Consider the following 14,751-nt stretch of genomic DNA (forward strand, 5'->3'; position numbering starts at 1 on the left):
TGAGCTAAGTCATGTCTCGGTGCAAAAACGAGGCAAGTCTTGAGTCGGTGCAAAATAAGCTGGAGGCATGGACCTGTGCCCCCTCCTTCTCCGTATTGGCATCAGCTTTTCAGCAGTAAGTTAGGCAAAGCGGAATCACACAGACATTTTCCATAATATTGGAGGCACAAAGTAGGCTTACAGCTCCTCCAACACAAATTCAGATAGAGCTATAGTGTAGTTGTTGTAAAAACACAAAACCACTTTAATAGTGTTTTTATTGTAAAAAAAAGGCATTTTGTCGTTAATTAGGGGCCCCCCAAAAAAGATTACTAACTAGAATGTCTAAAAGAAAGTCCAACCCGATATCAAAAAAAGGAAATAGAAATAAAAATCGAACTAAAATAGCTAGGACTAGTGATAAAAAACTAAGAATGGCAGCCCTGGAAGTTTTCATGAGCCAAATGCAGCCTAAAAAGCGTGCCAACTTCCAAAATTTTGTTTTTGGCAGAACTAGCTCTTACAACGACCCTCTCCCCACACACAGTTCGACAACCCTTCGTCATTAAACATTACCAAATAAGCCTTCAAAAATTCCCACTATCTTAATTTAGCTTCTTTTGTTATCAAATATTATTTGGATTCAGTGTTTTACAATTACTTAAGTCAGTAGCACTGAATTTTCTTCTATGCCACCAACTTTTACCTTTGAGGTAAGTAAAGATGCAATAGAAGGGAATGAAAGGGGGTCCAAGACAGTGCTTCCACTATTTCTAAATTTTTAGGGGTTTCCCCAAGCCTCCCCGAAAGAAAATTGGGTTCTTCAAAACCTCCCCAGAAATTAACGTCGGAAAAAAATTTACAATTTCTACTTTGTGTTGAATGGCAAGAAAATTTATAGTGACGTTTTGGAAATAAATAATTTCTTAACATTTATAATTTAATTTATTGAGTATGCTTTACTTATGTTTTTATTTCTCGGTATATATTTTCACTCATCATCTCCTTATACCACATATTTATTGTTGTTATTATTTTCTTGTCGGTGACTCACCCTTGGGAGCAACGTTTTGGTGTGCTACCGATTGATTTTAATAGTGTTTTTTTTAATAAGTTATTGCTAGTTTAAAAAAATACGAACGTCAATAGGCAAAATTTTCAAAATCTATTTTACTTCGGGGCTCTCCCTTCTTTTTTCATACAAAAAAAAGTGCACGAAATAAAATTTCCGAAAAAAATGAGGAATTCTTGCAAGACAGTGAAGCAGCACCCTGACACTTACAGGAAAGAAAAGACGTTTGATGACAAGCAAAATATTCATCATAAAACACATGACAGGAAATGAAGACAATCCGAAACTATGAAAAATAAAAATATCGTAGCTACAAACGAAATACAATGGTCATAATGGATAATTTAGATCATGAGGACAAAGCGAATATTATTAAATCGGAAAGAACCAGTTATCAAAGATTATATTTATACACCAAATAGAAATACAAACTGATAAGTAACAAGAAAGAAAAAAAAGAAACACAAACAAGAAAAGTAAAAAAGTAAAAAGAAAAGAAAAGTAAAAAGTAAAAAAACGCCAAATAGAAATACACACTGATAAAAGCAACAAGAAAGAAAAAAAAGAAACGCACACAAGAAAAGTAAAAAAGCAAAAAGAAAAGAAAAGTAAAAAATAAAAAACGCCAAATAGAAATACACACTGATAAAAGCAACAAGGAAAAAAACAGAAACACAAACAAGAAAACTAAAAAAGTAAAAAGAAAAGAAAAGTAAAAAGTAAAAAAACGCCAAATAGAAATACACACTGATAAAAGCAACAACAAAGAAAAACAAAACAGAAACACAAACAAGAAAAGGGAAGACATCCCGATACCTACATCCAAATATTTTGCTACATACTAAAGACAAGGATAGAAGAACACAAAGAGGAATAAACATCAACTTAAGAGACTGAGATAAAGAAAAAAACGTCACTAAAGGAGCGTTTATCTCCTAGTATGGAAGTTTACCTTATATTTAGTTGTCATTAAACCAGCATCAATAATCTTAATCATTTTTACATCTAAAGTTTTGCCTTAATTCGGAAATGGGGAGGGGGGGGAGTGAAGGCAAAGTGGATTTTATTTTTGCTACTCAGTCTTTATGAGGTAAGTGTTCTAAAATTAGATTAATTAAAGTAGGAACTTAAAAGAACCTTTTTGCATGCTGACCAATGGTCTGCGTAGTCTAGGTACCGATCTCCTGATTTTCTTCGTTCCGTAAATGGGAGCAAATCACCCGACACTTCCTGTGTTTTTCCACCAGATTTCTCCAGGTACCTATTTAGAGCTGGTTCGGCTCTGGCTGAGCTTACAGAGTCATACCTTTCACCCTTGTTCCAAACCAAATATCAAGTGAAACCCAGATTCCAATCCCTGTCCTCGGCATGTCATGTCTAGCACTCTAACCCCTCGGCTAGGATGGCTTAATTAAAGTAGGAGGATGCAGTGTATTTTTGTGATATATCTACACGTACAAACAGAATTGGTGTTGTTTATATGCGGCTGCTATTTAGTCAAATATTACTTGAGTATCTCATAAAATGTGTAACTTTTGTGGTTGTGTATATTGCGAATATGTTATTCTCTATAAGTTATCAAATTCTATTCAGATTTGTATTTTTCTACACGTTCACGGTGTAATCAAGTTGTCACCTTAGAGAGCAAAATATAGTAAGAGGCATTCTTTCTATAGCGGGAGCGAATTTTGTGGCTAATTAATAACTTATAAACTTACTCTCGGGTGAGATGACAGTTAAGCCAGTCCCCTCTTCTGGGCAAATATCTGCAAGTCGGATTTTTGCCAATTCTTCATCTATGTTTGTCGAGTTGTAGTCTTTCATCAGGTATTTTGACGGATAAGTAACTCTGCCACTTTCTGAACAATTTCCAGACAGTAAATCCTCAAGCTGTAACAAGCGACTGGCTAGTTGCCTGAAATCACAATTTCAGCAATATTACCATTTTCTATCAGGATTTTTACTAATCCAAAAATTTATAAGTAATTAAGAGGTAAGTATCTTTACTTATCTCAATATCTTTATGTAAGTTAGAGGTAAGACCTTTTTTTCTTTTTACAACCTTTTTTGAAGTAACTAGCAAAACAGCACGTCGGAAAACAGGCGTAAAAAAAACTCTCCAGAAGCCTCCTGGATACTGACTATGAATGTGTAGCACTCGCTTGCCTTTAGCCTTCAGGTATCATTTCAGTATCATAAGATTTTATTAATTCAGCGATAGGCTGTATTTTACGGACACTTACAGATTATACAATGTAAATATTTTTTACATTACGGATATAACGTTAGCAGTAAGTATAGCCAAAACTCAAGCAACCTGTCTTTTTCTGTAACAGCACACTTTGAATCTGTGCTACATAGCTTATTCATAAGACATTGTATGTACTTTTAACTAGGCCCAAAGCTATGTTAAAAGGCCTGTTAAAATAGTAGCCATTAATAAGCGTTTTAGCCAGTTATTGAATTTCGTGTGCTGATATTGCAATATTTATCTATCTATTTCACTTTTTTGACTTATTTCACTTTAAAGTACCAAGAACAATGGAAATCCAAATCTGATTCTTTGAATTGGTTAAGCGGACACTCCAACACCATATATATCTTAAAGACTCAGGAAAACTGGGGATTCAATTTTTAATAAAAAAGACCTGTATATGCAATTATGTTTTTTTTTGTAGTAGCAGGCACTTAATTAAAAAGAAGAAAGAAAAGTGGGTGAAAAACCAGCAAAAAATAAGCCAAAAATATGGCATGAAACAGCTTGAGAAGGTGTGGCTTTCCTTTGAAAGTGCATCTGCCTTCAGGAATTAACGGATTCTCAATGTTTGGATTTTACGGACGACAATCATTGCAAAGTTTGACAAATTAATTTTACTTATTTGTTTTCACGGTTCAGCGTGGTAACACTGGCAAAAATGTCTTAAAGAATCAGGGAAACTAGGGATTCAATTTCTAATGAAAAAGACCTACATATAAAGTTATGTTTTTTTTCTAGCAACAGGCGCTTGATTTTAGCCCGCCACATAAGATACCTCTAAGAAAAGTTTAAAAGAACCTTCCTCCCCTGTGTAACTTAGGATATGAAAAACAATATTAACGAAAATCGAACGAAAATACGGACGAAAATTGTTGCAGTTTTACGAATTAATTTTACTTATTTATTTTCACGGTTCAGCGTGGCAATACTGGCAAAAATGTCGTAATATCCTAAAAATTTGCTAATTTTCAAACAACCACAAGAAAAATCTTAGAAAATCATAATTTTAGGTATGAATAGACTTGAGAAGGGTCAGCTATCTTATTTTACAGCTATCTCAGGAACATTTGCGGTAACATATGCAGTGACCGTCATCAGTAGTCTTACTGCATATAGTTTTACTGAATATTTTACGTCATCAGTAGATCACTGCATATGTGACTGAAATATCTAGTTTTTTTGTGAAATTTATCACTGTCTATTAAAAGGATTTTATCCCTATTTGAACTTTTATTTATCGTCATGGAAAGGCAGTGTGGTCTCCGAAATTATCTATACATGAATGTTTGTTCAAAAAAGGCTCTAAACGACTTTTCTCAAACACGCGTCCTATCTATATCGTCTTTGGCCAATTTTATGACAAACTGAAAACCAATTTTATGACAAATATTTCCTTTTGTACTTAATACTGAAAATAAACAATAAAATTATAGTAACATTTTGAACTGATGAGCTTTTAGCAATTAATATCATTATACATCAAATATTCAGTTTAATTTATTAGCTCTTTTTAAAGTTGTTAAAGACGAAAATAGTTTAATTTTCAAACAACCACAAGCAAAATCTTAGAAAATCATAATTTCAGGTATGAATAGACTTGAGAAGGGTCAAGAGAAAATAAAAATGTTTTTATAGGTCTTGGGGTGGGTTTCCATGGGGAGAATTTTCCGTGGGGAGGGAAATTTCTGGGGGTGAACTTTCCAGGGAAATTTTAGTGTACCAAATTATTTTTATTCGTCTTACTTTCTCTTTGCCGACTCAATATTTGTTAGTTCACATTCAAAATTTTAGTGTGTAACACTTAATACAAAATACAATTTTGTCCTACAGTTTTGAGCTAAAGATATTGCCTGTTTTTTGAAAACGCTGGCTAAAACAATAAATTCTACACCAGACTTTTAACCATATTCCCGTTCAACACTCATATGCATTCTCATTTCTAATAGACCTACCTTAACATGGCCATCATCCCAGAGTGAGGATCAGCCTCAGGCGATTTGGTGCTGCACTTGGATGTTAGTAGCAGCAGTAATCGATTTTTCACCAAAAATGTTTGCACCAACAGCTCAAATCGGCATTAGCGAAATTATGTGTTTTACTTTGAACTATATAGAAATTAATGTGTTGATTTTAACGTTTTTTTTTTTTTATCAATTTGTGAAGAGAAATAAATTCCAATTACATTCATAAAACTTCAAAAGTTGCATTATCGCAGCGGAAAATGAATTTCTTTGTCATTGTTTCATTAATAATGCAAATAGCTGCACAAGCTTTAAGATTTTTGCTAAAACATAATTTTTTAAGCTTCAATACCCCTTTAAAACACCTCTGATTTCGTTTAAATACATTTTTTAATAAATTTGTGTAAATTACGCCCTCTAGTAAGTGTTAATTTTTACCTGTGTTAAGTTTGATCGTTCATTAATTGCAAACTTTTTTGCAAAAGATTGCAAACGATTTTTTTTGGGTGGTGGAGGTTACAAAAAAAAACTTTTAAAAACCAAAAAATCTCGGGGGACAAACCGGATATCTCCAAAAATAACTTCAAAAGTTGCTTTATCCTAGCGGAAAATGAATTTCTTTGTCATTGTTTGCCGTCAAATGTAAAAAGAAATTATAATAATTATACAATTATTCATAATAGTGTGAAATAGGGCGCGCTCATTCAAACTAATCCACAAATGCTTCTGATCTAGTCAAGGGTCAATTTTTAAAGGACATTAAAACTATTATCTAGGCAAATGCAAGCTGATAGCTGAAAGGACTTTTGCTAACAGAAACGTAGTGGAATTGGTAATCTTGCTAGTTTGTATAATCTTTGGTCCACGTTTAACATACTCAACTTTTAGTTCGAAACACTTGCAAAAGCATAACTTAAAGTTGGAAATGAAATGCAAAAAAAAGCAAAAAAGTTCAAAATGGGTAAAATTTTCATTTAACCATTCATCATATAAACTTTGTTCAGTAACCATTTTACTGAATAATTTAATGATAAAGGGTCATATTAATAGACATTAGTCAAAGATAGAGTGAAGACGATTGGAGTTACACGATAGGTTTTGCTATACCTTATGATGATTTTTCTTCCACTATATGACGTATCTTCAATCTTTTTCTAACAGAAGTCTGTTCAATTTAAGTTATGGGTTGTTCCAAAATCTTGGATTGTTAGATTGTTCCAAAATTAGGAAGGCAATTGCCCCCCCCCCCCTATATTTTGAAATATGCCTTTTTATTAGCTTTTTTAAATTGGAAAATATCGAACAAAAATTTATCACCCCTCTTTCTAGATTTTGAAAAATACATAATTTCGTGTCTTCATAAAAAAAATGAGGAAAAATCATGCCCCCCCCCCATATTCCCGTGAATTGGCGCCACTGCCAACAACGATCTTTTTTAGCATTTTCCTTCTATTTCAAATAGAATTATTTAAGAAAACGAAATAAACCACTTAGTTTTGTGAACTGCTTAAATACAGGATTTAAAGGAAATCAGAACTTCTTGGGAGGGTCAAAACAGGGAAGCTTTGAATAGATAAGGATGGAGGAGAGAAGTAGTGTGCTGCAGTAAGTTTTTAGTAGCAGTAGAATATTACTTCAATGCAGAGAGAATATTACTCATTATGAATCCTGATTGATTCAAATGGAGACTGTTTTTAAGTGATACTAAACGATATTTTGGAATGAGGACCAAACCACAGGTAGTAAAAACAAATATCGCTATTGTTAATTAATCAAGAGTAAACATACAATTACGAAACTGACTTTCAAACGTTTTGTCTTTTAAAAAGGAAGATACATTGCATAGATATAGCTAAAACTTATGCTGTCTGACTTCTGCTGTAACCCGTCTATGATTGCACAGTTATAAATCATTTCTTGCTCATAGGTAATTTCTTATAATGTAGAAACATTTTTAATATCTTATAGTCATAGTAGATGGACTTAGAGCAAAATTTCGCAAGCATTTTGAGCGGAATCGAGCATCAAGCCAAAATTTTCGAGATAGATGTTCTAGTCCCCCCCAGGTGTATCCTCGAATTAGTTCAAGACCGATCTATAGCAGAAGTCGCACTCCAATAAATTACATGATTATTCTTAAAATTTGAAAAAAAAATATGATAGTAATTCTAGTAAAAATTACTCTAAATACACACAAATTACTATTTTTTTTTTTTTTTTTTTTTTTGCTTCTGCTAGGGCTGCGCATTTCTAATATATCAACCAGAGATCGACAAACATAGCTCGTACCTTTAAACTGATTTTGAAGGCTACTACTCAAACTATTTTCAGCCAATACTAACAATTCTAAGTGAGAATTACCCTAAACATAAAATATTTACTTGTTTTTGTTTTTTGTTTCAGCTAAGACTACACATATATCTGATAATGTATCAACCAAAGAAATTTTTTATTTTAAATTCAGCTAGGACTGCAAATATATCTGCTAACGTATCGACCAAAGAAAGGCAAACATCTCTTATAACTTCAACCTCATTGTAAGAAAAACTGCTCAAATTATTTTCAGAAACTACTAACAATTCTAGGAAAGAATTATACTAAATATAACTTGCTTTATTATTTTTTGCCTGATCTAGGCCTGCACATCTATCTTCTAAGGATTCAACAAAAAAAGGAGAACATTCCTCGTAGCTTCGACCCCATTTTAAGGACAATTGCTCAAATTATTTTCAGAAACTACTAACAATTCTGAGAAAAAGAATATGCTAAACACAACTTACTTATTTAGTTTTTTTGCTTGAGCTAGGGCTGCACATCTATCTTCTAATGTATCAACCAGAGATCGACAAGCATCCCTCATAACTTCAAATTCATTGCAAGGACTACTGCTCAAGTTGTTCTCAGACGATGGCAAAGCCAATGGTTTTGAAATATCTAACATCAAATCTCGTACTGGAAGTGAAAAATATAATAAGCATAAGCTCAAGACCCTTTAGATTAAGTGAAGGTAGGTCATTCCTTTGCTCCCAAGAATTTTCTGCCGGAGATCAAGAGACTTCCATCCTGGAAGATTATTTAAAATGTTTTATACACTACTTATGTTACATTTTCATACAGTTTCCCAAGCAAAGTAGTTCAATCGAGAATCAATCATTACGAAAAATATATTAATAACCATACGAGATTTTACTTTTGAAACAGAAGTCCGGTCTGGAACCGGATCTCGACTTTGGGATTAGGTTTCATTTAGGAGAGCCAAAGAACCCCTGATTTTCCTTGGGGATGAGTTAGGGGAGAATCATAACTATGCCTGATATTATTTCCCACTGGAGGGGGAGGAGCGTAGCCCCCTTTTTTATTCCATCCTAAGTTGAGTCTTATCTAACATAGCACTCAAGTAAGGTAAGTCTTAATAACTTCTATTAGTTTCCAATAAAGATATATCATAATAAATTTGCGCGGTATTTTCAATAATCATATCACAGTTAGCATGAATAGCTCAATCTGTGTAAAATCATTAAAATGTTATTAGATATTTGTTAGATATTCTCGTTACCTAATAAATTAAGAACTGGTCAAAGAAGCACTAGCAGGAATATGGAGTAAAAAAAATCCTACTCTTTTTTCTGTTATTACGTTCCTGCTGGGCAGGTATACACGGATTTATTCCACAAGAGGGGTAGGGAAAGGATTGCAATATAAATAAAATTGAGAATTACTTATATATACGATGAAAACAATTAGAAAAATATCTTACTCATAAGTAGGATTAGGACTAACCTGAAAGCAAAACTACTCTCCAGCCTTGCATATAGTTTAGCTCACTTATTTAGGGTAAAAAGCAAAAGGTGTGTGCATCTGGAAATTATTATGTGACAAGAAGCTTGATATAATGTAGAAGAGCAAAAATGGAAACAAAATTAAAATTAAACATAATACAGCTGAATCAAAATAAGCAGGACCTTAAATTCCGAAATGGTTGCTCAATTATCTTAATTGAGAAAAATGATAAGAACAAATGTCAAACAAAAGTACAACTGAGAGAACAAAAGCAGGATTGCAAATTGACTGCTTTAAAAACGAAAAAGAAAGCGGTTGCAGCCATATTTTAACGACTAACCATTGGACATCGACATCAACAATCCATTATAACTGTTTACGTCTTTGGCTTGCTTCCCTTTCTTTTTGTGTTCCTTTGTAGGCTAAAATAGGGGAAATTAGCATATAAACTCAGCTAAGTAAAAAAATATTGATAATACTGTGACTAAAGGTCACAAGTTCTGAAACCGGCTTAAGGGTGTTTCACACTGGTTCACCTATGACAATAATGGCACCCCTAGTCTCAAAATATAAATGCTCGATTAAAAAAAAAAAATGTAAAACATAGAAAAAACTACTAAACAAACTCATGAGACTTTCACACTCGGTTCATCTATGACAACAAATACACTCCTGGTCTTAAAATGTAAATTCTCGAAAAAAAAAATATGACACAGAAAAAAAACTAACACAAACAAGAAACACAACTAAACAAAATTTCATGGGTTTTTCACACTCGTACACCTATAATAATAAACCTGCCAATAGTCTCAAATTGTAAAATCTCAAAAAATGTTACACAGAAAAAAACTAACACAAACAAGAAACACAACTAAACAAAATTTCATGGGTCTTTCAACCTCGTACACCTATAATAATAAATCTGCCAATAGTCTCAAAATGTAAAATCTAAAAAAATGTGACACAGAAAAAAACTAACACAAACAAGAAACACAACTACACAAAATTTCATGGGTCTTTCACACTCATACACCTATAATAATAATAAATCTGCCAATAGTCTCAAAATGTAAAATCTCAAAAAATATGACACACAAAAAAACTAACACAAACAAGAAACACAACTAAACAAAATTTCATGGGTCTTTCACACTCGTACGTCTATAATAATAAATTTGCCAATAGTCTCAAAATGTAAAATCTCAAAAAATGTGACACAAAAAAAAAACACGGGAAAAAAATTTTAGATCCTTTGCTTTCTAAGTGAAGATTTTCCGCATCAAGATTATTTAATGGGCCACTAAGGACATACTACTCATCATAAATGTACATTCAATATCCTATCTTAGGGCCCTTAGACGGGTTTCCAGGCCTGGAAAAAAATTCCCTAAGAATAAACCTGACACAGAAAAAAAAAAACACGGGAAAAAAATTTTAGATCCTTTGTTTTCTAAGTGAAGATTTTCCGGATCAAGATTATTTTATGGGCCACTAAGGACATACTACTCATCATAAATGTACATTCAATATCCTATCTTAGGGCCCTTAGACGGGTTTCCAGGCCTGGAAAAAAAAATCCCTAAGAATAAACCTGTTTGATATTTAATTAATAATGTAAAAGTAATTATCCACCGTTAATAAAAAGACTTGAGAGTGGAAAATCGCGGTTTTAAAAGTTTAATTGAGAGTAAAATTGAATTATTAAAACTAAGTGAAGAAAGGAGAAAATATTTTCCAGATTTTGATTTGCATTTGTAGATATAATGCGTGACAAGAAGAGTGAGAAAGAGAGTTAAAAAAGGAGTTTGAGTGTAGAAAAACAGTCCAAAATGAGTGAGTAGATGAGCAAGAACAGCGTTGCCAGTCAGCTAAAGATAAGTAATAAAAATAGGAATTTGTGAAAATATTTAAATTAATTGTAAATGACAAACTATGTTTAATTGTTAAGTGTATTTTTGTATGGGATGATGAAAAGACACAACACTTCTTTTAGACCTTTGTTCCCCTAGCGAGAATTCATCAAGATTACACATCACTGAATTGACGACTGGAAGACTATTACGCTAGTGGATAAATACATATCGAAATCCTATCTTAGGCCCCTATCTTAGTCTCTTTCCAGGACCTCTGTCCTGGACCATATAAAATTTTTCCCTAAAAATAAACAATTTCCATATTTTACCAGCATAGCAGGGCCGTATCCAGGATTTTTGTTCAGGGGGGTTTTTACTAATTTTTGACTTTTTTTTTGGGGGGGGGGGTTTACTAATTTTTGACTCAGTTTTCGACTAATTTTACTGATTTTTACCTAGGTTTTAATAATTTTCGACTTATTTTCGAGTCGGTCAAAAATTTCGGGGGGGGGGGGGTTCAAACCGGGTAACCCCCCCCCCCCTGGATACGGCCTTGCAGCATAGTAAAAGAAATTATTTACGATTAAGAAAATATTGAAGAGGTAAATTCACGGTTTTATCGCAATTTAGCCTATTTTGCTCCGGCTTTACTAAAATATATCCGTGGCGTTTTGCAAAAAGGGTGTAAGTCCACTTTTCCTAATTTTACAGGAGAGCAAAATGAAAATAAAAACGTACTATGAAATAATCTTTGTCACAAATCAGAATCTAAGAAACTTTAAACGTTTAAAGACTGATTCCTAGTTAACTTTGGATCCAAATTCACTGAAAATTTCTAAATTGCTGAATTGTTTGTTACTTAGAAGACAAGGAACTTGCACTCTTTTTTACATCCTTTAGGAACAATTTATAATTCGGTCATAATTAAACATAAGCCCATGTTGAGTAGACCGATCGATATATCTCTTTGAGCTCTTTTGAACCATATGCTTAACTCATTTTCAGAAAGCTGGACTTAGGTTCTTTTTGCAAAACGCCACGGATATGTCAGTAGTCGTATAATAGTCTCAAGAAAACAACTAGACAAATTAAAGCTCTTTACTCTTTGAGATCTTTGCTCTCCTAGCGCAAATTCTCCAGGATTGCCCTAGGAATGATTTTTTTTTTCTCATGTTTCAAGAATATTTCACCAACGCTATATAAAGACAACAGACCAAATGAGAAAAAATTGATATCGCAACATGCAAATTATGTTGCGACCTAGAAATTTTGAGCAACGATAATGAATCGGACGAACTTGTGGCGTTCGCGGATGACACTACAATGGCCTCCTGTGACACCGACATGTCAGCGCCCCAGAGTAAACTTGAGGTCATCTTGAAGAAACTTAAATTTGGATGGATGCCAATCAATTTGTAATAAATGTTGACAAATCTTGCGTTCTCTTCTTCTCAAGGATTGGAACTCTTCGCCCAGAAGTATCGGGAATAACGACTTCTCGAGGAATGATCAGACGACCAAAAACTGGCCATGCCAGGTACCTAGGTGTACTTCTTGACGAAAACTTATCCTTCGTATATCACATCCTAGCTGTGGAGCTGAAGCTCTCCCGTAATCTTGGGATTATCAGGAAACTGAAACACACATTCCATCAAAAAACCCTTCTTCTACTTTATGATGGACTTATCAATCCTTATCTGCAGTATTGTGCGTCAATTTGGCAGTCAACATTTACATCCCACCTGAAAAGGCTTGATTCAATCCACAAACGTGCCCTGAAAATAATAGGAAATATATACGATTTTCTTTCCCGTGAATCACTTTATCCTTTATCATGCTCAGCTATCGTTTTCAAATTTTTGTTCGGATTACTTCCATCAGCATTCCACAGTCTATTCCAGTTGATATCGGAACAACATCATAGGAGCACGAGATCTGCCTCAAACCTTTTGGTGAGACGAACACCTACAGTACGGTCGGATTTTGCACCGGATGTGGCGTGCGCGAAAGTGTGGAACGTGCTTTCACAAGAACTCAGATGTAAGAGCTCCCTTGGGTCTTTTAAAAATTATTTTAAAAATTATTTTATTGACTTTCAAAAAATAGAGTTAATTAGTAGTTGAGATTTTATTATTTTTTTTTTTTTATTATTATCATTATTATATCGGTTTGTTTTTTGTTTATCTATTATTAATTTGTAAGGTTAAGGTAGCTGTGCTTTCGGGGAGAAAGGGGGGCATCTCTTAGATAATGATTTGTATGGATGAGGGATGCGGTTGTGTTGAAGAGTAAAGAGAGAGTCGTAAAGCGTGATTAGGAGGAATCGTTATTTTTTAAGGGACTCAACGTGCAATTTTTGCAAAGAGAAGTTTATTTATGCTTAGTTATTTCTATTTGTTTTAATAAAACCCGACTTAATTGAAAAAAAATTGAAAATTGAGATTCTTAAACCTGGAATAAACTTTTTGAAAAGATTTAAAACCTTTTCCTTACTTTACAGCTATCTCAGGCACATATGCGGTAACATATGCAGTGACCGTCATCAGTAGTTTTACTGCATATAGTTTTACTACATATTTTACGTCATTAGTAGATCACTGCATATGTGACTGAAATATCTAGTTTTTTGTGGAATATATCACTGTCTATTAAAAGGATCTTATCCCTATTTGAACTTTTATTTATCGTCATGGAAAGGCAGTGTGGTCTCCGAAATAATCTATATATGAATGTTTGTTCAAAAAAGGCTCTAAACGACTTTTCTAAAACACGCGTCCTATCTATATCGTCTTTGGCCAATTTTATGACATACTGAAAACCAATTTTATGACAAATATTTTCGTTTGTACTTAATGTTGAAAATAAACATTAAAATTATAGTAACATTTTGAATTGATGAGCTTTCAGCAATTAATATCATTATACATCAAATATTCAGTTTAATTTATTAGCTCTTTTTAAAGTTGTTCAAGACGAATATAGTTTCACTACAAAAAAGTGTTTGGATACTGCCTCCTTCCTTAACTGTAAATAAAAACCAAAAGCCCACTGCGTCATTGGTGCTTAACTGAAAACCAATTATATTACAAATATTTTCTTTTCCAGTTCTTACAGCACTGAAAACAAAAATAAAATTACAGTGAAATAAATTCTTGAACGGATGGATCTTTCAACAATTAATATCATTATACATCAAATATTCAATTTGATGTTTTTTATTCATTCTAAGACTGTTCAAGACATATAGTTTTCAGTAAAGCGCTAATGACGCAGGTGGTATTAGACTTTTACAGTGAGAGAAGGAGGTGATACCCAAACTCTTGTTTGTAGTAATTTTTGTTCGTTTCAAGCTTGATTTGCATATTCAATTTAAGTTTCACTCGTTTTAAGATTTATTTATTCATTTACATTAATATTCATTGTATGTTTGTTTGCATTGATTGTTTATTTAATTTCTGTTCGTTTTAAGTTTCATTTATGCTTCAATAGGAAAATATTTTTTTTTACTTTTAAGCTTGACTTTCATATTCAATCTAAGCATTACTCGCTTTAAGATCTATTTATTCATTTATATTATTACTTGTTGTATGTTTTTTGATATGATTGTTTATTTAATTTCTGTTCGTTTTGGGTTTTATTTATTCTTTAATAGTAATTTATGGTCGTTTTTAGTTTGAATTTTAAAAGGTATTTTTGTATGCTGATCTTAAGTTTAAAATTGCCTTCACTTTTCTTGTAAAAACTTCTTTTACGAAAAGTTTTTTTTTTAATTAATTTTTGTTCGTTTTTGAGTGCAAAAAATCTCTAGTTTTAAAAAATTCCCGATTTCAAAATAAAATTTTTCTTAAA

The 14,751-nt window shown here is 32.8% G+C and overlaps 1 protein-coding gene across 1 annotated transcript in view; it reads right to left on the reverse strand.

The window, feature by feature from the left end:
- Positions 1–14,751, reverse strand: part of LOC148950896 (coiled-coil domain-containing protein 149) — a 42,494-nt gene that overhangs the window by 3,547 nt on the left and 24,196 nt on the right. The window contains exons 5-7 of the mRNA XM_089090062.1: positions 9,390–9,471; positions 8,050–8,221; positions 2,770–2,966 (exon numbers count right to left, since the gene is read on the reverse strand). Coding sequence (XP_088946188.1) covers positions 2,770–2,966; positions 8,050–8,221; positions 9,390–9,471 — 451 coding nt within the window. The remainder of the gene's footprint in view (positions 1–2,769; positions 2,967–8,049; positions 8,222–9,389; positions 9,472–14,751) is intronic.

The sequence above is a fragment of the Artemia sp. Qi Xiang Cuo genome, chromosome 6, assembly GCF_049724085.1.
Source record: "Artemia sp. Qi Xiang Cuo chromosome 6, ASM4972408v1, whole genome shotgun sequence".
NCBI lineage: Eukaryota > Metazoa > Arthropoda > Branchiopoda > Anostraca > Artemiidae > Artemia > Artemia sp. Qi Xiang Cuo.